General features: G+C 40.5%; 1 protein-coding gene across 1 annotated transcript in view; it reads right to left on the reverse strand.

Annotated features, from left to right (window-relative positions):
* Positions 1-24,400, reverse strand: part of mcf2l2 (MCF.2 cell line derived transforming sequence-like 2) — a 390,224-nt gene extending 365,824 nt beyond the window's left edge. The window contains exon 1 of the mRNA XM_072572454.1: positions 24,048-24,400. Coding sequence (XP_072428555.1) covers positions 24,048-24,126 — 79 coding nt within the window. The 5' untranslated portion in view covers positions 24,127-24,400. The remainder of the gene's footprint in view (positions 1-24,047) is intronic.
* Positions 24,401-25,162: the final 762 nt, after the last annotated feature.

The following is a 25,162-nucleotide window of genomic DNA, read 5'->3' on the forward strand; positions in this document are numbered from 1 at the left end:
CCTCAATTGGTGGCAGGGCAGGAAAGTAAAACATGGACCTTCTATCCAGGACTTAATTCCTGTTATGGAGGTGAAGTCATTGAGTACTTAAGACAGATATAGATAGGTTCTTGATCGAAAGGGGATCAAGGATTATGGGGAGAAGGCAGAAGAGTGGGGATTAGAAATCTATCAGCCATAACTGAATGGTGGAGCAGACACGATGGGCCAAATGACCTAATTCTGCTCTCATATCTTTTAGACTTATTGTGGAGAGACAGTGTGTATCTCTCTGACACCAACCCACCCATTAACTTCCCATCCCACCACCTTCCTTGCTGCTTCTTAGAAAGGGAAGATTCCACCTTTACATTGTTGATGAAAATAATGTTGTACTGGAAATAATATCAATGACACACCTTATTTATTTAATAATTGATTACAGCTATTTGGAAACTGATGCCATTATGCAGATCAAATTTTAAAAATACTTAGAATTTCAAAATTCTTTGGAAAATTTCTTGTTTCTCTCTGCATAGATGCTGCCAGAGATTCCATGTTTCCCCTGCAATTTCCATTATGTTTTAGATATCCAATATCCACAGTTCTTTGCTTTATTTTGATGAGGAATTTCTTTTAAGCTTCTAAATCAAATGAGGTCAGACTTAAGAACTTAAAGCAATAGTGTGTTTCAGTTAAAATGCTGGAGGGAACTGTCAAACACAAATCAGAGATCTGAAGACCATAAACTCAGATGTTTTAACTGTGGCAAGAACAAGCCACAAGGCATATTTTTGCTGATCTCTTAGAAATCCAGAGATTCAAACTTTCAGCACATGTGTTTGTGAGGTATGAAATAGTCAAGTATGCATTGACTGCCAAATAAATTGGCTTTTTAACATAATTGTGAATTATGTTAGCAAAGAAGATAGCAAAACACCTGCTGTTTCAGGACTGTTCTCAATAACCACGAACTGGCAAGAAATAAAGAGTAAAAGTGATAACTGTCAAAGACTTTGGATCACACCACTGAGTACCCATGATTAGTGCATCACCAGAATAAATTGGTGAAGCAGGAGCTAGCTAAGTGGGATTTTGTTCATCCAAGTCATTGTGTTGCTGTTGACAAGGCTATTTGGGGTGTGGGATGTGGTTATAGAATAGTGGAGGAAAAAGGAGATCATGTTAATAAATGACAATGGACTATAGAAATCAGTGACTGAGTTACATGAGATCTACAATTTGACACAGTTTAGGGAATAATTCAGGAAATGAGATGGTTTCAGGCAGCCAGCTTGGAGTGAGCAACTTGAGGATTGCTTGTGTGTGGCAGGGAAACTGAATGATTGTAGGGATTTTAAGGACAAGTGGACAGAACAAATCAAAGGAGATTGAAAAAGACCAGCTCAACAAAGGATTAGGAAAGGCAGAAAGTGTACCCTACACCTCACAGACCAAATTTAAAAGGGTAAGGATAAAACAGGCATTTCTATCCTAAGAAATCATAGGGGCACTTGGCTTAGGACAGGATAATCTGTTTACAGGGCACAGGTCCTCAATTAGGGTACTGGAAAGGACAGACGGAGGCAGCCCTGGGTAGATCTGTGTACCACATTATCATTCTGGGATAATAATGAGAATATATGTTGGCCTAGTTACTGGAGGGAACATTCCTGATGAAATGCTTATGCTCGAAACGTCGACTCTCCTACTCCTTGGATGCTGCCTGACCGGCTGTGCTTTTCCAGCACTGCACATTTTGACAAAGACTTAGGGGTGCCAGACAAAGAGGTTGCCCCTCTTTCAGGAAGATTTCCACACAGCTCATGGTCTCCCGGTGGATAAGAAGCTGTACCAGCATACCGAGTTTGGATATACCAATGGAGCTACCAATGGTGGGAAGGGGTTGGCAGAACAAACGTTATGTCATGTTTCAGAATTTTTAACTATGTATAGCTATTGGAAGGGATTTTGTTATTATTTAAGGGTTGTTTTTTAAACAAGTTAAATTTCACAGACTTGATGAAACATCAGTGGCATTGAGTATACATATATTATTCTTTTGTTCATGGGATCTGGGCATCATTGCTATGCTAGCTATTGTTTTCTATCCCTAATTGCCTTGAGAAAGTGGTGATGAGCTGGATTCTTGAATGGCTACAGTTCTTGCAGTGAAGCATCACCCACAGTGCTGGTAATAGGAAGTTCCAGGAGTTTGATCCAGTGACAATGAAGGAATGATGATGTACCTTCCAGTCAAGATGGTGTTGTGGCTTGGAGAATTACTCACCAGTAATGGTGTACCCATGCATCTGCTACTCTTGTCCTTGTACCTGGTAGCGGTTGCATGGTAGGAGTATGTTAATAGGAGAGCTTTCATGAATTACTGCATTGAATTTTGTAGATGGTACATGCTGCTGCCTCTGTGCATTGGTGCTGCAGGAAATGAAGGTTGAAGCTGTTAGATGGGTTACCAATCAAATGGGATGCTTTGTCTCAGATGATATTGAGGTATTTGAATATTGTTAAAGTTGCACTCATCCAGGCAAGTCAGAAGTATTTCATCAGACTCCTGATTTCCAAAAAGGAAATCAGTGAATTGGCAAATGAGATATTTTGTATTCTTCCAACTTATTTTGTATTCTTCCAGATGAAGAATCAGTATGACCAGCACTTTCATTTATAAGTATTATTGGTTTTTACTTTTTTAATCTTCTTTTTATGTTCCGTGTAGGTGGTGGACAGACATTGGGAGACAAGAGGTGAGTTACTCACAACAGAATTACCAGCCTCCAGCTTCTGAACAAGTTTTGAAGCCATAATATTTATACGGCAGGTCCAGTTCAGTTTTTGATTAATAGTAACCCTCTGGACATAATGATGAATGTCTTATGATCAGAAGCTGACTAAATTAGGTTTTTATTGTTTGGATTTTAGAAGAGAGGTGATTTCATTGAGACAGTCAAGATTCTGAATGGGTTTGATATGGTAGACAGGGACTAGTTGTTCCCACGAGTCAAGGAACATAAAACATGAAACACAGTCTCAAGATGTAAAGCTGATCCTTTAGGACAACGATAGGGAGAAATTGTTCCACTTGAAGAATTGTGCATCTTAGAAATTCTCTACCCCACTACTGGTGAATCCTTTAAGTCTCAGATAAATATTTGGCCTCTCAGGGAACCAGGAAACATGAGGAGCAGGCAGGAAAGTGAAATTTAAGTGTAAGATCAGCCAGGATCGCATTGGATGCTGGAGCAGACTCAGTAGGCTATATACTGTAATCCAGGCCTTTCCTTATTTCTTCTGTCAGAGTATTATAGGTTTACTCTCCATACTTACGAATTGCTGAAAAGTGCTTAGTGTTGCTGAGTTTTCTGAAATAGGCAGAGGTCCCTCTAACTAGAAATCCTGCTTTGGAACATAATGAACCCATCATTCTTCCCAGCACCAAACTGTTCTGTGAGCACAGAGGTGAGCTATTAATTGGTTTGCTCTTGCAAAGAGAAATTGTTAGCCTGAATAGAGAAATCACCTTCCAATCCAAAAATGGTCACATTACTATGACAGGGACTAAGCTGATAAGACTGCATTTGTATGTTGAGAAAACTAGTGCCTTAGCCACCCTCAAGGAGAGGCATGTTGGATCACTTCAGTAATTAGGTCTTTATTATGTGACGGTAGCCCATGGCCCGAATCCCAGAACTGGAAGCTAAAATTTTTGCAGCAGGATATCAGACAGGACTTTTATCAGTCATGCAAGGGCAGCTTTGGAGGCAAGTTAGGATGGCTTTACAGAATAATTACCATCACATGAGTTAACAGCTTCTGGGTAATCTTACCAGAAGCAGTTGTGCATTGACAGTGGCTACCTACCCAGCAGCAATGGTCAGCCAATTACTGACAAGTAATTAGATTCTTCAGGGCAGTTTGGGGATCTTTGATGTGGACACAAAAATTACACAAATGAGTTTGGTTCAAAATAGACTGGTCAAGAAGGCAAGGACAAGAATGTTCTTCAGGCTTGGACTTCTTTATATTGCTTATTGCATATAATGATTAAACATTAGAATACATTGCATTCAGAGATGTCTCAGAGCTACTGTTATATTAGTGAAAGACTATTCCAAAAGCTTTACTTCATAATTTCTAGTTTGTTTACTCCAGATCCTTTTCATTCTCCTTTACTCCATCCATACTGTGCTTTGCAGTGAGGAGCAGATCCACGACATCATTGCAAGATTGCTGGTATAACACCTTTACCTGAGCTTTCTTCCTATTATAAACATTAATATTTTATATACAATCAATCATTCTCAAAGGAGTTACCTGATTACTTATTTTTGCAACATTTACTGTACTTTTTTTCTCCTTATATCTTCCACTCTTCCCCAAGTCTTTAACTTGAGTCATCAGTGTTAGTAGGTGGGTCAGAAAAGTCTAATGCAAGGAATGAAAACACTTGAGTTGAAATTGGTAAGCCGTCATTGTCTCTGCTGCCTTCTATTAAATCAATTGTGCTTGCTGAAAGTCTTGCTTTGATGCAGGAATTTACGAGGAACTTGGGTAGTTTCTTCTTCTTCAATATTACAGCCAGGATTGGGTGATGTTATTAAATTATACAAGGCAAGGGTAATGTCATCCATCCATTAGTCATTGTTAAACATAAAGAAGCTTATTCCTTCGCACTATTAAACTGTTCTTTAAAAGGTCCTGTTCCAAGGTATGGATATACATGTTGGCTTGGAAATGATTCGGTTTGATACTGGGTATGTTCTTTAGAAGTGACCTATACCTGAAATGAATACATTGTAGGGATAAGGTTGGATAGTTTGTCTTCACTAATGTAGGTTTTTTTAAACTATACCTGCAACAAGACACTATAGCATTAGATTGCATTGGATTTTATGTTGATATTGTCACATATAGTATGTTTTTCAGATGAAAAGTCTGTCTCCTCTACTTACATGCTCCAGGATGCTTTATGTAGTCAACACATTGAGGACATAGAAACATAGAAAATAGGTGTAGGAGTAGGCCATTTTGCCCTTCAAACCTGCACCATCATTCAATATGATCATGGCTAATCATGCGATCTCAGTATCCCATTCCCAGCCTCTCCTCATACCCCTTGTTCCCTTATCCGCAAGGGCCACGTCCATCTCCCTCTTGAATATATCTAATGAACTGGCCCCAACACTTTCCTGTGGGAGAGAATTCCATAGGTTCACAACTCTCTGAGTGAAGAAATTCTTCCTCCTCTCAGTTCTGAGTGGCATATGCTTTATTCTTAAACTGTGACCCCTTGTTCTGGAGTTCCCCAACATTGGGAACATTCTTCCTACATCTAGCCTGTCCAGTCCTTTCAGGATTTTACATGTTTCTATGAGATCTCCCCTTATTCTTCTACATTCCGGCGAGTACAAGTCGATCCAGTCTTTCCACATATGTCAGTCCTGCCGTGCCTGGAATCAGTCTGGTGAACCTTTGCTGTGTTCCCTCAATAGCAAGGATGTCCTTCCTTAGACTAGGATTTCAAAACTGCACACAATACTCAACATGTGGCCTCACTAAGGCCCTGTATAACTGAAGCAAGACATCCATAATCCAATAGGAGAAAGTGAGGACTGCAGATGCTGGAGATCAGAGCTGAAAATGTGTTGCTGGAAAAGCGCAGCAGGTCAGGCAGCATCCAAGGAACAGGAGAATTGATGTTTCGGGTATAAGCCCTTCTTCAGGAATGAGAAAAGTGTGTCCAGCAGGCTAAGATAAAAGGTAGGGAGGAGGGACTTGGGGGAGGGGCGTTGGAAATGCGATAGGTGGAAGGAGGTCAAGGTGAGGGTGATAGGCCGGAGTGGGGTGGGGAGGAGAGGTCAGGAAGAAGATTGCAGGTTAGGAAGGCGATCTTCTTCCTGGCTTCTCCGCCCCCGCCCCACTCTGGCCATCACCCTCACTTTGACCTCCTTCCACCTATTGCATTTCCAACGCCCCTCCCCAAAGTCCCTCCTCCCTACCTTTTATCTTAGCCTGCTGGACACACTTTCCTCATTCCTGAAGAAGGGCTTATGCCCGAAACGTCAATTCTCCTGTTCCTTGGATGCTGCCTGACCTGCTGCGCTTTTCCAGCAACACATTTTCAGCATCCTTACTCCAATACTCAAATCCTCTCGCTGTGAAGGACAGCAGGCCAATAGTTTTCCTGTCAACCTTCAGCGATTGTTCCATCATGACACACAGGTTTTGTTACACCTCACCTTTTCCTAAACTGCCACCATTCAGATAATAATGTCTTCCTGTTTTTTCCACCAAAGAGGATAACCTCACAATTATTCACAGTATATTGCATTTGCCAAGTACTTGCCAACTCAGTTAGTCTGTCCGTATCACCCTCAGCCTGTTAACATCCTCCTCAGGGCACACACTGCCACCCAGCGTTAAGTGCTATCTGCAAATTTGGAGATGTCACATTCAATTCCTTTGTTCAAATTATCAACAATTGAGGTTCCAGCACTGAACCCTGTAGCACCCCACTCATCACTGTCTGCCACTCTGAAAAGGACTGTGTATTCTAACTCTTTGCTTCCTGTCTGCCAACGATTCTCTATCCATGTCAATACATTACCTCCAATACCATAAGCTTTAATTTTCCTTACTAATCTCTTGTGTGGAACCTTGTCAAAAGCCTTTTGAAAATCCAATGCACAACATCTACTGATTCACCATTGTTTACTCAACTGGTCACATCCTCAAAAAATTCAAGCATGATTTCCCTTCAGTGAATCCATGCTGACAAGGATTGATTCTGTCACCAGTTTCCAAATGCTCAGTTATTGCATCCCTAATGATCGACTCCAGCATCTTCCCCACCACCGATGTCAGGCTAACTGACCTATAATTTCTTATATTCTCTCTCCCTCCTTTTTTAAAGAGTGAGGTTACATTAGCTACCCTCCAGTCCATTGGAACTCTTCCACATTCTACAGAATGCTGGAAAATGATCACCTATGTATTTGTTATTTCTATGGCCACTTCCTTAAATATTCTGGGATGCAGAGCATCAGATTTTGCGGACTTGTCGCATTTTAAAACCATCAATTTCCCCATTTCCATTTCCTAACTAATAAGTATTTCCTTTAGTTCCTCTTTCATGCTTGACCCTCTGACCCCTAGCATTTGCTTGAGATTATTTGTGTCCTCCTTAGTGAAGATATATCCAAAGTATTTGTTTAACTGGTTTGCTATCTCTTTATTGTCCATGACGAGTTCACCTGATTCTAACTGCAAAGGACCTACACTTGCCTTCGCCAGTTCTTTTCTCTTTGCATATCTATAGAAGCTTTTGCAGTCAGTTTTTATGTTTTCTCCAAACTTACTTTCACATTCTATTTCTCTTTCCAAATTAAACCCTTTGTCCTCCTCTGCTGAATTTTAAATTTCTCCCAGTGCTTGGGTTTGCTGCTTTTGCTGGCCAATATATATGGCTCCTATTTAGCTTTAACATGGTCTCTGATTTCCCTTGTTAGCCATGATTGAGCCACCTTCCCTGTTTTACTCTTAGGCCAGATAAGAATGTGAGGTTAGGTTTTCGGATATGTTCAGTTGTTTGGTATTCTTTTCTCTTTTGTTTGTGTTTCATGCAGTAATCTTGTAAGTAAATTCTGTTTTGTTTAGAACTATCTGGTTTGACCAGTGGTATTTCTCCTGGAATATCCACTTTACACCTGCTTAAAACAACTAGCAAAGTTAGGGTCTGGGCCGCTTCCTTGAAATGTTCTGAGGAGGACTGGCGTGGTCCATAACAGATTGGGGTCTTTTTGCAGGATTTGTTCTACAGATCTGATTTGGGATTAGGGCTGTTGGACTTGAAGGCAGCGAGTGATAGGTATTAGTGTGTTTTATCCTGGGCATTGAATTTGGTTGGTTTAAACAATGCTTAGGATTGCAATGGCTCTTTCAGTCACCAAGAGTTTTCCGGGGGTGGAAAAAGTGACTTTGGGGATTTTGCAAAAGGTGATTAAGGCCTACCTGCTGGAATTAGCAAACAAGCTGGAGCTGGAGCTGCCTCCTCCTGTGAGGAAAGGAGAGATAACTCAGCCATAACTCAGCAGTTAAACTTGCTGGAAACACCATCAGAATCTTTAGAGATGGCTAAAATTCAATTGAAAGTAAATCAACTTGAGTTAGAGGCAAAAGGCAAAGAATTATGAGTAAAAGCGGAGGAATGAGAAAAAGAGAGAGAGAGAGAAGAAAGAGAAACTGAGAAGAAGGAGAAAGAGAAAAGAAAGAGAAGAAAAAGGAAAGGAAGAAAGAGAGGGAGTTTGAACTTCAGAAATTGGCATATAGAGAAGTGTTCAAAATTCCACTTTCTGAAGTAGTGAGAACACATGTGGAAGAGCAGAGAGTTAAAACAGCAAGATTAACAGCTGAAATGGCTGATGATAATGATGATGATGAGTTGGTCCATAAATCAAAGTTTACCTTCCAAAATCAGTTTCAATCCGTGAGGGATAGAAATTGGGGAAAAGAGAATCCTCACGTGGAAAGAGAAATGTAGATCTCGGTGAAGGTCATGAGGATAACTTACCACAGGGTAGAAAGGAAACCTTTGAAGGGGAAAGAGAAATTAAAAAGCTCCAATGTTTTCACTGTAATAAAGTAGACCACATGAAATTACGATGTTGGTAGGTTAGGAAAAGCACTGGGAAGCCAGATGTGGGAAAACAGGATAAACCAGTGAATTCTGTTGGAGTGGTAATGGAAACACAGTGGAGGCTAGAAAGCTGCACCAGGATGTACAAGCTGATTGGAGGTTGGTTATGGAGGAAATGCCATATCTTCTTAAACCATATACTCGTGAAAGTATAGTTTATTCAGATAGACCAGGAGCAGCAGGTAAAGATGTTACAATATTAAGAAACACAGGATCCTTGCAATCTGTGATGCTGAAAGATGAGAAGATATGTACTATTGCCAGAAAAGTGCTAATAACAGGAATTCGCAGTGAGACAAGAAGCACTCAGTTGTTAGATTAAATTAGATTCCCTACTGTGTGGAAACAGGTCCTTCGGCCCAACAAGTCCACACCGACCCTCTGAATTCACCTAACCTGCACATCTTTGGACTTTATGGAGGAAACCCACGCAGACACAGGGAGAATGTGCAAACTCCACACAGACAGTTACCTGAGGCAGGAATTGAACCCAGATCCCTGGCACTGTGAGGCAGCAGTGCCAACCACTGTGCCGCCATATAAAGTGAGGTTAGAGTGTCCAGTGAAGAGTGGAGAAGTTGTGGGGAGAGTACTGGACAAACTCTCAGCTTCAGGAATACAATTTGTCCTTGCTAATGATATAGCTGGTTCACAGGTAGGAGTGCTCCCTTCTGTGGTTGAAAAGCCAATGGAAACTCAGGCAGCTGATCTATTGCAGGACACAATCCTGGGACTTTTCCTGACTGTGTGATAACAAGGTCACAACGTTGCGAGTTGAAACAGGAGAGATCAAAGAATACAAATAAGAAAGTTGAAGTGGTACATGTATGGAATGAGCTGCCAGAGGATGTGGTGGAGGCTGGTACAATTGCAGCATTTAAGAGGCATTTGGATGGGTATATGAATAGGAAAGGTTTGGAGGGATATGGGCCGGGTGCTGGCAGGTGGGACTAGATTAGGTTGGGATATCTGGTCGGCATGGACGGGTTGGACCGAAGGGTCTGTTTCAATGCTGTACATCTCTATGACTCTATGACTAGCAGAGATCCTGTTTGATCAGATAGTTGACACAAACCAAGAGCAGACAGATGACAAAGCAGACATCTTTAGCTCAGATAAATTAACTAAGTTACAGCAGAAAGGTGAAAATTCAAAGCAATTGTATCAAAAGGCATACACAGGAAAAGAATCCAAATGGATCTCTGAATGTTAAAAATGATGTCTTAATGAGGAAATGGAGACCATGACATATTCAGGCAGATGATAAATGGGCAGAAGTTCATCAAATCTTATTGCCAGTGCGTCATAGAAAGAAGGTGTTTTGAGTGGTGCATGAGCTACCTCGAGGGATTAATTTTGAAGTGAGAAAAACTCAAGATAAAATACAAAAACATTTTTTCTCGTCTGGACAGCACAAGAATGTAATTGAATTTTGCCAGACATGTCATTATGTTAGGTAATTGGAAAACCATAGGCATTAATAAAACCTTTAATACCTATTCCTGCATTTTTTTTTAGATTAGATTACTTGCAGTGTGGAAACAGGCCCTTCAGCCCAACAAGTCCACACCGCCCTGCCGAAGCGCAACCCACCCATACCCCTACATTTACCCCTTACCTAACGCTACGGGCAATTTAGAATAGCCAATTCACCTGACCTGCATATCTTTGGACTGTGGGAGGAAACCGGAGCACCCGGAGGAAACCCACGCAGACACGGGGAGAACGTGCAAACTCCACACAGACAGTCGCCTGAGGTGGGAATTGAACCCAGGTCTCTGGCGCTGTGAGGCAGCAATGCTAACCACTGTGCCACCGTGCCACCCTAAAGGAACCTAAAATATGAGGAACCTTTTACAAGAATCTAAATTGATTGTGTAGGACCCCACCTAAGACAAAAATGGGGAATCTGTATTTGTAAACAATAATGGATGTGTCCACTAGATTTCCAGAGACTATTCCATTATGCAATATAACAGCTAACAGCTAGAGGAATTACTCAAATTTTTCACTAGATATGGCCTACCCACAGAAATACAATCAGATCATGGATCACATTTCACATCAAAATTATTCCAGGAACTTAAGGACAGCTTAGGAATAAAACAATTCAAATCTACTGTGTATCATCCAGAGTGGCAGGGCGCACTTGAAAGGTGGCATGAGACATTAAAGATCATGTTGAGGGCTTACAGTTAAGACTATCCATAATATTGGGATAAGGGAATTTCATTGTACTTTTTGCAATCAGAGATGCATCAAACGAAATCGACCAAATTCAATCCATTTGAATTAGTTTTGGGGTATGAAGTGAGGGGACCACTAAAATTGATTAAGGAGAAATTGGTAACTCCGAATTCAGAGCTGAAAATGTGTTGCTGGAAAAGCACAGCAGGTCAGGCAGCATCCAAGGAACAGGAGAATCGACGTTTCAGGTATCAGCCCTTCTTCCTGTTCCTTGGATGCTGCCTGACCTGCTGCGCTTTTCCAGCGACACATTTTCAGCTCTGATCTCCAGCATCTGCAGTCCTCATTTAACTCCGAATTCAGAGACCACATATTTGGACTATGTGTCAAATTTTTGGAAATGATTAAATAGAGTGGGGGAATTGGCAAGACAGCATTTAGAAGTATCACAGCATACAAAGAAATAGGAAACAGACAAGAAATCAAAACCTCACAATTTTGCTATCGGAGTTAAGGCATTAATGTCATTTCCAGCAATAGGTGAACCTTTAAAAGCAAGGTTTATTGGACCTTATCAAATTGAAAGGAAATTGAGTGAGGTGAATTACTTGTTAAGGACTGCAAACAGAAAGAAATCTCACAGACTGTGACTTGTGAATATGCTCAAAAGGTATTTGACAGGGAAGGAAAACCAAAGGAGACTGTATTATTGGTTACAACACAGAGGGAAGAACCAAATTCAGAGGATTCTGAATTGGACATTCCTCAAATTAAATTGGACAATGAGGAAGTTATCAAAAATTGGGATAAATTATTAAGTTACCTTCCAGAGGAAAATAAAAATAACCTAAAAGAGTTATTACTATCACTTGGGGAGATTTGTGGAAATAAGCTGGGAAGTACTAACCTATTCGAATTACACAACATCCGAATAGGCATAATCCTCTAAAGTTGGCACAGGTTCAAAAGGAGATTGAATGCATGCTCCAAGACGACATAATCGAAATGAGTTACAGTGACTCAAGCTCACCCATAGTAATAGTGCCAAAACCAGATGGTACCAAACGGTTATGTGTGGACTATCGCAAAGTCAATGCAATTACAAAGACGGGTGCATATCCGATTCCGCGTTTGGAAGACTGTGTTGAGAAGATAGGACAAGCAACATATATTTCTAAGTTGGACTTGCTCAGAGGATACTAACAGATACCTTTGTCAGAAAGAGCAAAGACAATTTTGGCTATCATAACGTCAAATGGACTGTATCAGTTTAATGTCATGCCATTTGGTATGAAAAATGCGCCAGCTACATTTCAGGGACTAACCAATGAGATCATTGTGGGATTACTCAGCTGTTACATACATAGTTAAAAATCACACAACACCATGTTATAGTCCAACGGGTTTAATTGGAAGCACACTAGCTTTCGGAGCGTCGCTCCTTCAGCAGGTGATAGTGGAGGGCTCAATCCTAACACACAGAATTTATAGCAAAAATTTACAGTGTGATGTAACTGAAATTATACATTGAAAAACTGATTGTCTGTCGAGTCTTTCATCTGTTTGAATACCGTGATAGTTTCACTTCTTTCATGTGTAAATCACAAAACCTTTTTTTTAAAGTTGCATTCTCAGGTTAGCTGTTAACAATGGCTGATAGCTAGATAATATGTTGAAGGTGTTAGCCCCCTGTGTTCTCTGTCTATGCCATGATGTTTAGATTGATTCTAATCTAGAATGTGAGATAACAGAGTTTTACATGAACTCATGCAGTTTTTGAGCAAAGTACAATGTAACTCTGCAAGTACAAATTCACCCCACAAAATATATGTGTGCATGTGGGTCTTTGTCGGTCTGTGTGTGTCTGTCTGTCTGGGTTGGGGGTTGTGAGTGTGAGAAAGTGTATGTGTGTATGTAGTGAGTGTAGAATGTCTTAAGTCTGTGAGGGGGTGCATATGTGAGTGTGGGAGTGTGTGTGTCTGTAAGGGTGTGTGTGGATGTCTATGTGCGCGTCTGTGTATATGCGTGTCTGTGTTTATAGGAGTGCCTGTGTGTGTATGTGTGTGAGTGAGTGAGTGTGCGTGTAGGAGTGTCTGTGGGTGTGTATAGTGCAATGGTGGTCACCTGTAATGTGACATGAACCCAAGGTCCTGGCTGAGGTTATACACATAGATGACCTGGTGATTTTCAGTCACACATAGATGGAATATTTGCACCATTTATCAGATTGTTTGATTGACTTTGGAAGGCAGGCTTGGTGATAAACCTGGCTAAAAGTGAATTTGCCAAAGCCCAATACCTTCCTGGGTCATGATATTGGACATGGACAAATAGCCCCATGGGATGCAAAAACAATGGTAATTGGGGAGTTTCCCATACCACTGACAAAAAGAGCAGTATTACAGTTCCTGGGATTGAGTGGATTTTATCGAAAATTCATACCAAGTTTTAGCAGTGTGGCTGCTCCACTCGCTGAATTGCTAAAGATAGGAAAGAAGTTACAGTGGACAGCGGACTGTCAAAACGCATTTGACAGCCTGAAAGCTGTGTTAACCACTGCCCTAGTATTAGTCACACCAAATTACGCAAAGCCATTCAAGGTGGCTATCGATGCAAGTGATGTGGGTGTCGGTGCTTTACTCTTGCAAGAAGACAATGAGAAAATAAAAAAACTTATTGGGTATTTCTCCAGGAAGTTGAACATTCATCAGCAGAAATATTTGACAGTTGAGAAGGTGACTTTGATGTTGGCATTACAACATTCGGGGGCAGCACGGTGGCACAGTGGTTAGCACTGTTGCCTCACAGCGCCAGAGACCCGGGTTCAATTCCCACCTCAGGCGACTGACTGTGTGGAGTTTGCACGTTCTCCCAGTGTCTCTGTGGGTTTCCTCCGGGTGCTCCGGTTTCCTCCCACAGTCCAAAGATGTGCGGGTCAGGTGAATTGGCCATGCTAAATTGCCCGTAGTGTTAGGTAAGGGGTAAATGTAGGGGTATGGGTGGGTTGTGCTTCGGCGAGTCGGTGTGGACTTGTTGGGCTGAAGGGCCTGTTTCCACACTGTAAGTAATCTAATCTAATTTCAATGTGTATGTTACCAGTAACATATCTGATACAATCATACATACTGATCACAACCCACTGAAGTTTGTGGAGAAATTTAAGGACAAAAATGCCAGATTGTTTAAATGGAGCTTCTTGTTACAGCCATTCATTTTGAATATTGCATGTTAATAGTCAATGTAATGTCTATGTGTGTTGTAGAGTACTAACAATTTAGGATTAAGGGGTTTTGAAATGAAGATATTTTTGGATATTGATGGTTCTTTTTTAAAGGAAGGAGGTGTGATGATGCTGCTCCTTTAACAAGGTAATGTTGTCCTTTTTTTTGTCAGAGACACAGACTCTGAAAAGTCTGAGTTGAAGGGTTTTAGGGACAGTTTGATTATAGCTTACAGATACTGCCCCAGGCAAAAGGCTTTTAAGTTTAAAAGAAACATTTGTTCAATGAAAGCGGGGTGACCAGTTCTCCCAGCTCAGATTCTCTCTGGTTTGATTTGGGTTTAGCACAGTGAAGAGTGAAAAAAGCTGCTGGACCCAAAAAAGCAGGTCCATGCTGATCCTCCTCTCTCACTTGCTTCCACCAGAGTCTGGGTTTGATTTTGCCTTTTGTGCCAAGGGGTGTTAATGGGGATTGTTGCAAGTATTGGGAACAGCATCATTTAGTTAGGATAATCTACTGGGATTTTGGATAGGAGAAGTTATTTGGTATTCTGTTCTCTTTTGTTTGTGTTTTATTCAGTAATCTTGTAAATAAATTGTTTTTGTTTAAAACTACAAGGTTTGATCAGCTGCATCCATCCTGAAATATCCACTGTATACCTGCTTAAAACAACTTAAAGTAAGGAGGCATGGGATACAAGGAAATCTGTGGACCAAAGAAGACAGAGGGTGGTCGTGGACAGACAGTATTCAGTTTGGAGCTTGGTGACCAGCGGTATTCTGCAGGGATCGGTTCTGGGACCTATGCTCTTTGTGATTTTTATAAGTGACTTGGATAAGGAAGTGGAAGGGTTGGTTAGTAAGTTTGCCAGTGGCATGAAGGTTGATGGAGTTGTGGATAGCATGCAAGGCTGTTGTAGATTGCAATGGGACATTGGCAGGATGCAGAACTGAGTCAAAAAGTGTGGTGCTAGAAAAGTACAGCCGGTCAGCATCTGGGGAGCAGGAATTCGATATTTCGAGCATGAGTTCTTCATCAGAAAAGAGCTCATGCTTGAAATGTTGACTCTCCTGCCTGACGGGCTGTGCTTTTCCAGCACCACAACTATCGACGCTGATCTCCAGCATCTTCTGTCCTCACTTTCTCCTAGGATGCAGAAGTGGGCTGAGAAGTGGCAGATGGAGTTCAACCTTGAAAAGTGTGAAGTCATTCACTTTGGAAGGTCGAATTTGAATGCAGAATACATGGTTAAAGGTAGGATTCTTGACAATGTGGAGGTACAGGGGGATCTTGGGGTCCTTGTCCATAGATCCATCAAAATTGCCACCCAACTTAATGGGGCTGTTAAGAACACATATGGGGTGTTGGCATTTCATTAGGGGATTGAGCTTAAGAGTCGCAAGGTTATGCTGCAGCTCTATTAAGGCCTGGTTAGGCCGCACTTGGAATATTGTGTTCAGTTCTGGTCGCTTCATTATAGGAAAGATGTGGAAGCTTTAGAGAGGGTGCAGAGGAGGTTTACCAGGATGCTGCCTGGACTGGAGGGCATGTCTTATTAAGAAAGTTTGAGGAAGCTAGAGCGCTTCTCTCCTGAGTGACAAAGGATGAGAGGTGACTTGGTAGAGGTGTACAAGATGTTGAGAGGCATAGATAGAATGGATGGCCAGAGACTTTTTCCCATGGCGGAAATGCCTATCATGAGGAGGCATAATTTTAAGGAATTGGAGGAAGGTTTATGGGTGATGTCAGAGGTAGGTTCTTTACACAGAGAGTGGTGGGTGTGTGCAATGTACTGCTGGCAGTTGTAGTAGAGTCAGATACATTAGGGACATTTAAGCAACTCTTGATTAGGCACACAGAAGACAGTACAGTGAGGGGTATGTCAGTTAGTCTGATCTTAGAATAGGATAGAAGGCCGGCACACCATCGAGGGCTGAATGGTCTGGACTGTGCTGTACTGTTTTATGTTCTATGTAACTTGCAAAGTTAGGGTCTGGGATACTATACTGAAATGTTTTGATGGTGTCTGTCCTGGTCCATAACAGGCCACCCTGGAGCCAGGTCTCTGTGATCCTAATTACATCATATTCATTAATAGCTGCATTCTGCATTAAATTGGAACTTTAGCTATATTAATGATTTTTAAACACTTTTCTAGATTCTGTATTCCTTGCTATTTTTACTGCTTGTTCTAGAGTTATATTTTCTTTTAATTGAACAAGTTAGAGTTTGATCTAAGAGAGCAATGATGATTCTGTCATAAATGAGCTCTTGTAGTAAGTTTCCACTGTTGTATTGCTCAGATAGAATATACAGATACTAATGAAGCTATCAACAGACTCTCCTGGGGGCATGTGTCTGCTTTTGAAGTGTGATCTCACCAGTCTCCGACATGTTTTTGAAGTGAAATACTGATCAAGTACTGTTATGAGGTTCTCAAATATATTTATTTTTCCTCAATCTGCTGTACATATAGCAAATGATCTGATGTTCTTTCCATATAGTAAAGTATATTTGTTTGTTATTCATTTGATTTGGAGTCCAATGGAAATTGTGCTTTGCATATTTACCAGTTTTCTGATCTTATAGCTTGAATTTTTCAGGTACAAACTCAGGTGAATTTTGTTTTATTGGCTTATTGATTTTAGGTGCATTAATAGGGCAGCACAGTGGCTCAGTGGTTAGCACTGCTGCCTCACAGGGACCCAGGTTCGATTCCCACCTTGGGTGACTGTCTGTGTGGAGTTTGCATGTTCTCCCTGTATCTGTGTGGGTGTGTTCTGGTTTCCTTCCGTATTCCAAAGATGTGCAGGTTAGATGAATTGGCCGTGCTAAATTGCCCATAATATTAGGTGCATTAGTCAGGGGTAAATAAAGGGTAGAGGGATGGGTTCTCGTCAAAGGGTCAGTATGGACTTGTTAGGCTGAAGGGCCTGTTTCCATACTGTAAGGAATCTAATCAAAAAAAAGCTGATTATATTTTTGATTTCGATGATAATTGTTAAGGTTTTGATCTTCTTGTGCTGCACAAGTTTTGTTGTGTTAGTTGTTAAAAGTTTTTTTAAATATTTGTTGTCGTAAAGATTGTGGTCATAGTACTAAAACTGTTAGAACTTTGACAGTTTTCAATGTAAGCTTGTTCTTTTTGTTTAACAAAATAGTGTCTGCATAAAGTGGAATGAAAATATTCCTCTTGCACAATGGTTGAGGATTTCTAAATAGATCTGTAGGCAGAAACTCAATTAAAATGGTATCAACCTGTAAGATTCAATGACATTTTTGAGTATATCAAAGATGATTGCCATGACATCATTTGTTAAGTTGCATATTAATGAAATGACATGTGCTATTCATAAGATCTTTAGCAAGCAATAATAGGCAACTTGCCACTGTTGGACTTCTCATGGCTCTGCCACAAATCTCACCACAGCCCACATCAGTCTAACACCTATAAGATTTCACACTAATATTTGAAGTACATACTAATGACAATTTACACATTTACAGTTTCCTGATCAAAACCCCTTTGATATTTAGGTCAGAAGCCTATGTATAATCCTATATGGTATAGTCTATTGAGGACTTAAAATCCTGCTTGAATGCAAATAGAAGTATAATATTGAGACAATAATGTTGACCCTGGAAATTTTTGTATCATGAAATTATTTAACAAGATCACCAGACATTATCCTGAAAGCTTTTTTTCTTTCCAAACTCTATCAACTTGCAAGAGCAAGTCAGTTTTGACTTAATCAGATCTTCCAAACATCATGCTAATTTCTAAGTACATTACACAACTTATCAAGTTTCTTTTGAAGCCTTACTTTCAAATCAGATTACTGAATAAATTCCTGTAAAATGTTGAATTTAATCCTGATGAATGTATAACACTACTGGTCAGGTAACCATAAAAATGTGAACACAAAATGTTTCTACCAATGCAATAAGTTAGTATACTTTATTTTTTTCTATAAAGAATAAAGAACAATTGCAGTCACAATGTCTAATTTTGTATTATAGTAATTGTTTGGTCAAAAGCAGTATGACATTATTGGACATTTGCCGTATTCTTGGCCTTCCCATTATCAATGAGGTGTTACACTGTGATCTTTCAAATCAGAATAAAAGGTATGAATTTATATAGCCCAACTCATGATCTCAGGGCATCCAAAAAGTATTTCATAGCCTTGAATGTTTTGAATGAAACCAGATCATACTTCTAGTTGTATTAGTGGAGGGAAAAATGGAGAGGATATGTTCCATGCTCTTCTTCAAATTGTACTACAGGGGCTTTACATCCACTGAAACTTAATTCAATATCTCAATTGATAGACAGTGGGTTTGATTTAATTAAGGCATTAGGGTCTCATCCATCAGCTCTCTAGCCAGTGGGAGCTCTGCATCTTTTTGAGAAGGTCTGCTAAATTAAGTATTAGTGAATTACTTTACTGGCCAGTGGTAGGCCTTCCCCAAATTCAAGATCTTGATGACAAAAATACCCCCCCATTGGAGTTGCCAGCAGATGTTTAATTGAATGATATTACACTGGAAGGGGGCAGTAGCTGCAATTGGTACAACATCCACTTGAGGCATAGTATCATCACTGGATCCCAGGCTACAGGTATATGTTGGCAGGGGTGGAGAAATGGGGATGACAGCATGGAGGTGGTGGAGATGACACTCAGCAACAAGGTTTGCGGGAGGGGGACTTTCAGCATGCACTCCTTTTCTCAAGGGATAATCACCATTTTGGGATTGTATTATAGACCCCCCAGTAGTCAGAGGGAAATTTGAAACAAACTTGTAAAGAGATCTCAGCTATCTGTAAGAATAATAGGGTAGTTATGGAAGGGGATTTTTACTTTCCAATCATCGACTGGGACTGCCATAGTGTTAAAGGTTTAGATGGAGAGGAATTTCTTAAGTATGTACAAGACAATTTTCTGATTCAGTATGTGGATGTACCTACTAGAGAAGGTACAAAACTTGACCTACTCTTGGGAAATCAGGTAGGGCAGGTGACTGAGGTGTCACTGGGGGAGCACTTTGGGGCCAGTGACCATAATTCTATTCGTTTAAAATAGTGATGGAAAAGGATAGACTAGATCTAAAAGTTGAAGTTCTAAATTGGAGAAAGGCCAATTTTGACGGTATTAGGCAAGAACTTTCAAAAGCTGATTGGAGGCAGATGTTCGCAGGTAAAGGGACGGCTGCAAAGTGGGAAGCCTTCAGAAATGAGATAACAAGAATCCAGAGAAAGTATATTCCTGTCAGGGTGAAAGGGATGGCTTGTAGGTATAGGGAATGCTGGATGACTAAAGAAATGGAGGTTAAAAATGTGTTGCTGGGAAAGCGCAGCAGGTCAGGCAGCATCAAAGGAACAGGAGAATCGACATTTCGGGCATAAGCCCTTCTTCAGAAAGACATTGAGGGTTTGGTTAAGAAAAAGAAGAAAGCATATGTCAGGTATAGACAGGATAGATCGAGTGAATCCTTAGAAGAGTATAAAGAAAGGAGGAGTATACTTAAGAGGGAAATCAGGAGGGCAAAACGGGGACATGAGATAGCTTTGGCAAATAGAATTAAGGAGAATCCAAAGGGTTTTTACAAATACATTAAGGACAAAAGAATAACCAGGGAGAGAATAGGGCCCCTCAAAGATCAGCAAGGCGGCCTTTGTGTGGAGCCACAGAAAATGGGGGGAGATACTAAATGAATATTTTGCATCAGTAAAATAGTGGAGTAGGATATGGAAGATATAGACTGTAGGGAAATAGATGGTGACATCTTGCAAAATGTCCAGATTACAGAGGAGGAAGTGCTGCATGTCTTGAAACGGTTAAAGGTGGATAAATCCCCAGGACCTGATCAGGTGTACCCGAGAACTCTGTGGGAAGCTAGAGAAGTGATTGCTGAGCCTCTTGCTGAGATATTTGTATCATCGATAGTCACAGGTGAGGTGCCGGAAGACTGGAGGTTGGCAAACGTGGTGCCACTGTTTAAGAAGGACGGTAAAGACAAGCCAGGGAACTATAGCGCAGTGAGCCTGACCTCAGTGGTGGGCAAGTTGTTGCAGGGAATCCTGAGGGACAAGATGTACATGTGTTTGGAAAGGCAAGGACTGATTCGGGATAGTCACCATGGCTTTGTGCATGGGAATCATGTCTCATAAACTTGAGTGAGTTTTTTGAAGAAGTAACAAAGAAGATTGATGAAGGCAGAGCAGTAGATGTGATCTATATGAACTTCAGTAAGGCATTCAACAAGGTTCCCCATGGGAGTCTGATTAGCAAGGTTAGATCTCATGGAATACAGGGAGAACTAGCCATTTGGATACAGAACTGGCTCAAAGGTCGAAGACAGAGGGTGGTGGTGGAGGGTTGTTTTTCAGACTGAAGGCCTGTGACCAGTGGAGTGCCACAAGGATCGGTGCTGGGCCGTCTACTTTTTGTCATTTACATAAATGACTTGGATGCGAGCAAAAGAGGTACAGTTAGTAAGTTTGCAGCTGACACCAAAATTGGAGGTGCATTAGACAGCAAAATGGGTTACCTCAGATTACAATTGGATCTGGACCAGATGGGCCAATGGGCTGAGAAGTGGCAGATGGAGTTTAATTCAGATAAATGTGAGGTGCTGCATTTGGGAAAGCAGATCTTAGCAGGACTTATACACTTAATGGTAAGGTCCTAGGGAGTGTTGCTGAACAAAGAGACCTTGGAGTGCAGGTTCATAGCTCCTTGAAAGTGGAGTTGCAGGTAGATAGGATAGTGAAGACAGTGTTTGGTATGCTTTCCTTTATTGGTAAGTGTATTGAGTACAGGAGTTTGGAGATCATGTTGCGGCTGTACAGGACATTGGTTAGGCCACTGTTGGAATATTGCGTGCAATTCTGGTCTCCTTCCTATCGGAAAGATGTTGTGAAGCTTGAAAGGGTTCAGAAAAGATTTACTAGGATGTTGCCAGGGTTGGAGGATCTGAGCTACAGGGAGAGGTTGAACAGGCTGGGGCTGTTTTCCCTGGAATGTCAGAGGCTGAGGGGTGACCTTGTAGAGGTTTACAGAATTATGAGGGGCATGGATAGGATAAGTAGACAAAGTCTTTTCCCTGGGGTCAGGAAGTCAAGAACTAGAGGGCATAGGTTTAGGGTGAGAGGGGAAAGATATAAAAGAGACCTAGGGGGCAACTTTTTCACGCAGAGGGTGGTACGTGTATGGAATAAGCTGCCAGAGGAAGTGGTGGAGGCTGGTACAATTGCAACATTTAAGAGGCATTTGGATGGGTATATGAATAGGAAGGGTTTGGAGGGATATGGGCCGGGTGCTGGCAGGTGGGACTAGATTGGGTTGGGATATCTGGTCGGCATGGACAGGTTGGACCGAAGGATCTGTTTCCATGCTGTACATCTCTATGACTCTGTGACTCTAAAGCCAGGTTCCTCAAATCAATCACAGAATGCATTTGAATATGGATTTTGGGAATTTGCAAGGAACCTCACATAGATGCGCTTGCTGTAGACCTTGCATGGTGAGCACCTCCCTGGCAATGGTGGTGGGATGACGCCCCTATCGGCATTCTAATTGTGCACAATAAAAGCTGAAAATGGCAGCCGGGCAAGCTGGCTGTCCACTGGCCCGAAAAAAAGTGGAGGTAAGAAGGCAGGAGATATCTAAACACCACACTCCTACTTGATTATGTGTATAATTAGATTACTTACAGTGTGGAAACAGGCCCTTCGGCCCAACAAGTCCACACCAACCCACCGAAGCGCAACCCACCCATACCCCTACATTTTCCCCTTACCTAACACTAGGGGCAATTTAGCATGGCCAATTCACCTGACCTGCACATCTTTGGACTGTGGGAGGAAACCGGAGCACCCGGAGGAAGCCGACGCAGACACGGGGAGAACGTGCAAACTCCACATAGTCAGTCACCTGAGGCAGGAATTGAACCCGGGTCTCTGGCGCTGTGAGGCAGCAGTGCTAACCACTGTGCCACCGTGCCACCCATGGTGTCATGTCAGCACAAAACCCACACAGAGAATTAAATTCTGCCTAGTAGTTTTCCAACAGTACCCCAAGTTTCAGCTTGGTGAAGGTGCTCAAGTCTCTGAAATGGGACATGTACCTGCATTCGCCTAACTCAGAGGTGAGCGAGCAACACTGAGCAACAGTGGCCACTGTGGAAACCACCATGACTGCTTTTTAAACTATGCTGTATCATACAATCATTTTGACCTGTGCTGTTGTTAAAGTCTTGCCAAGAAATTCATGAAAAATATTGTTTTTTTTAAAACCACTGACACTTACACTGAAACCAATTGTTTTGTGACTGCAAGTTAGAACAGAACTTTGTAACTTGAATGTGCAATCAATTTCTTCATAGCACAGTATTAATTCTTAATAATACTGAAATAATCTCAAAGCCAATCACACAGGATTTAGACAAAATACTTGATGAGGCTATTATTTGTGGATAAATAAACAAGTGAGTCAGGCGTGCCTAATTTTGTGGATTTAGAGGTTAGCTGTTATTGGATGATATAAACTTCAGTAAACTACTGATTTTTTTGTAACTTCTCAACACACTACATAAAGAACATGAGATTTGTCACAATCATGATTTTTTTCTGAGCGATTATCACACAGCCTAAATATGGAGAACACCACAATTTGTGGTTTAGAAAAAAATTCAGAGACAGATTAAAATCCAAAGAGTTAAAATGGTTATAATATTGCTAACCAGTTTCCTCTGATTGGTATTGGGAATAAATAAACATGTATGCATATAACGCATTGCAAATTTCAGTGAAAATTTTGTTCTGATTTGTGACCAAAGAGAAATACTATATTAAAAATTGTAATGAGTACCAGTTACTATTTTCATGACCATATTCTAATCTTAAAGTTCAAAGGACATTTAAAAATTACTCTGTCATGATTTATGACATCATCTGAATCCTTCAAAGAGATAACAGCCTCCTGATTATTATCTGCAATCCATTGTTCTCTTTATACTGCTATTGTGAAAGAGAAGGAACTCAACTAACAGAGGAGAATCACGTTAATTATTCTTGAAGTATTCTTTTAAACACCAAAATAAATTGTTTAATTTGATATTTAAACTCTGATGAATACATAAGTACAAAACACCACTAGATCTGTGTCACTTGATGCAATGAAAAATTAGCATCACTTGAATGACAAAGGAAACTGAGGAAGAAACAAGACAGATTACATCTACTAATATTCAAATGTATTACTTTATTTATGCATGTGCTTAAGTGCTCAGTAAGGGAAAGAAAATAAATCATTTATCCAGATACTTGGCATGTTTCCCTTTGAACCCAATAACAATGAGCTACCAAGTCAATCTCAGAATAGATCAGCTATTAAACCTTCTCCCACAACACAGACATTACACCATAACCTCAGTAATTTGCACCTGTGCAACATTTATCGTTCACGTAGCCTTTCCTTTAGTCCCTCAGAACAGGATTGTTGAGTAAGCATACAATAGTCATGAAAATCAAAGCAATTTTGTTCTGTCAGTACTGTTCACTAGCAACAAAATAAGGATTTCACAAACACCTTTCACTTATTATATAGCTGTTATATTTGCATTCACATTTCTTTTTCTGAATTAGAACACAGATACTAGGACCAAGAGGAGAGTATTTTGATGATTAGCCACAAATTACGAGCCAAGGAAATGTATTTTTTTTTGTGATACCACATTAGCTCATTATTAAGGCTTTTCTAAGCATATCTTCTCAACATACATTGCAATATTTTTCAAGAAATTATATAATTTTCACAGTTTTGTTCAAATACAAATATGCAGTTGCCATATCATATTAGATTTGAACTGAATTCTGCAAATGCGTGCAATCAGAATTGTTCACACAAGTCTAAATACAATTAAATAATTTAAACAATGGTGCTTACCAACATGAGTGATAACATTGACCAGTCGCTGTGTGAGTTCTTGAAGTGACATCTCTTCTTCCCTTAGACAGAGAAGCATCTCACAGTGTTCAGCTCCAAATCTACAGCTGCTCCCGTAGAATCTTCTCAAACACACAAAGACAAGTGCCACTCCCAGTAGCAATATTCCATTCAAGATGCTGGTGCTATTTCAGCTATTTCTGATTCTTTTTTGGCATCTTCAGTAATATTCAAAATGTCCTTTGTTCAAAAAATTATATATTTTTAGGCTAATGAAACTCAGCAGCCAGATATTTTACCAATCTGAGGACAAAGCTGATGAAATTCTCGATCAGACCTGATTACTGCTCATTTCTATTAACACTGAGTCAGGCTTAAACAGCAAATCAGTGTGCAGATACCTGCCTCAAGGGAGATGCTGGGTGACTGTACTTTAAATCAAAACCTGGAGTTATGGACTGATAGGACTGGAACTAGAAAATTGTAAAAGGGGTTCTTAATCTACAGCTTTATTTAGTAGAATTAATTTAAATATTTTGCTTTACATTTTCCATAAATACATTTTGTTTTTAATTTAAAAAATAAACTTTTTAGTCACAAATAATTACATCAGACTGATTTGCCCGTGGCTATTAATTTCAATTATCCTCCAAGTAAAATACATTTTTAGATGTTAAAATAATACATGAAATAATATTTGCTGATGACACCTGCTCATTAGCTGCTTCCTCTGTCAAACTTTGACCATTCCCAACTGGGTAGTACTACCATCTGCCACAGTCAAAGCAGACAAGATATGCTAAGGCACAAAAGTCATGGTCTCCAAGGAAGATCAATATTAACAATCTTTGTAAGGCAATCTTTGAAATGCAGCTGCTGCCTGCTCTCAAACCATGAGGGACCATTTCTAAAATGACAGCTGAACTCAATGCACACTGTAATCCCTGCATGTGTTTTAAATGAAGGAAATGCAAACCAATCCTGAAAAGTATGTGAAGAAATAGTAAATATAACATGTCTGTTAAGAACCTTGTAGTCAAGAGGTTAAGAGGGCAAAACGTATGCAACCAACATCCTTGTACAACAGTGCTGGCCCTGGAAGCTAGTCTAGTCTA

This window comes from Chiloscyllium punctatum, chromosome 6, assembly GCF_047496795.1.
Source record: "Chiloscyllium punctatum isolate Juve2018m chromosome 6, sChiPun1.3, whole genome shotgun sequence".
Classification (NCBI taxonomy): domain Eukaryota; kingdom Metazoa; phylum Chordata; class Chondrichthyes; order Orectolobiformes; family Hemiscylliidae; genus Chiloscyllium; species Chiloscyllium punctatum.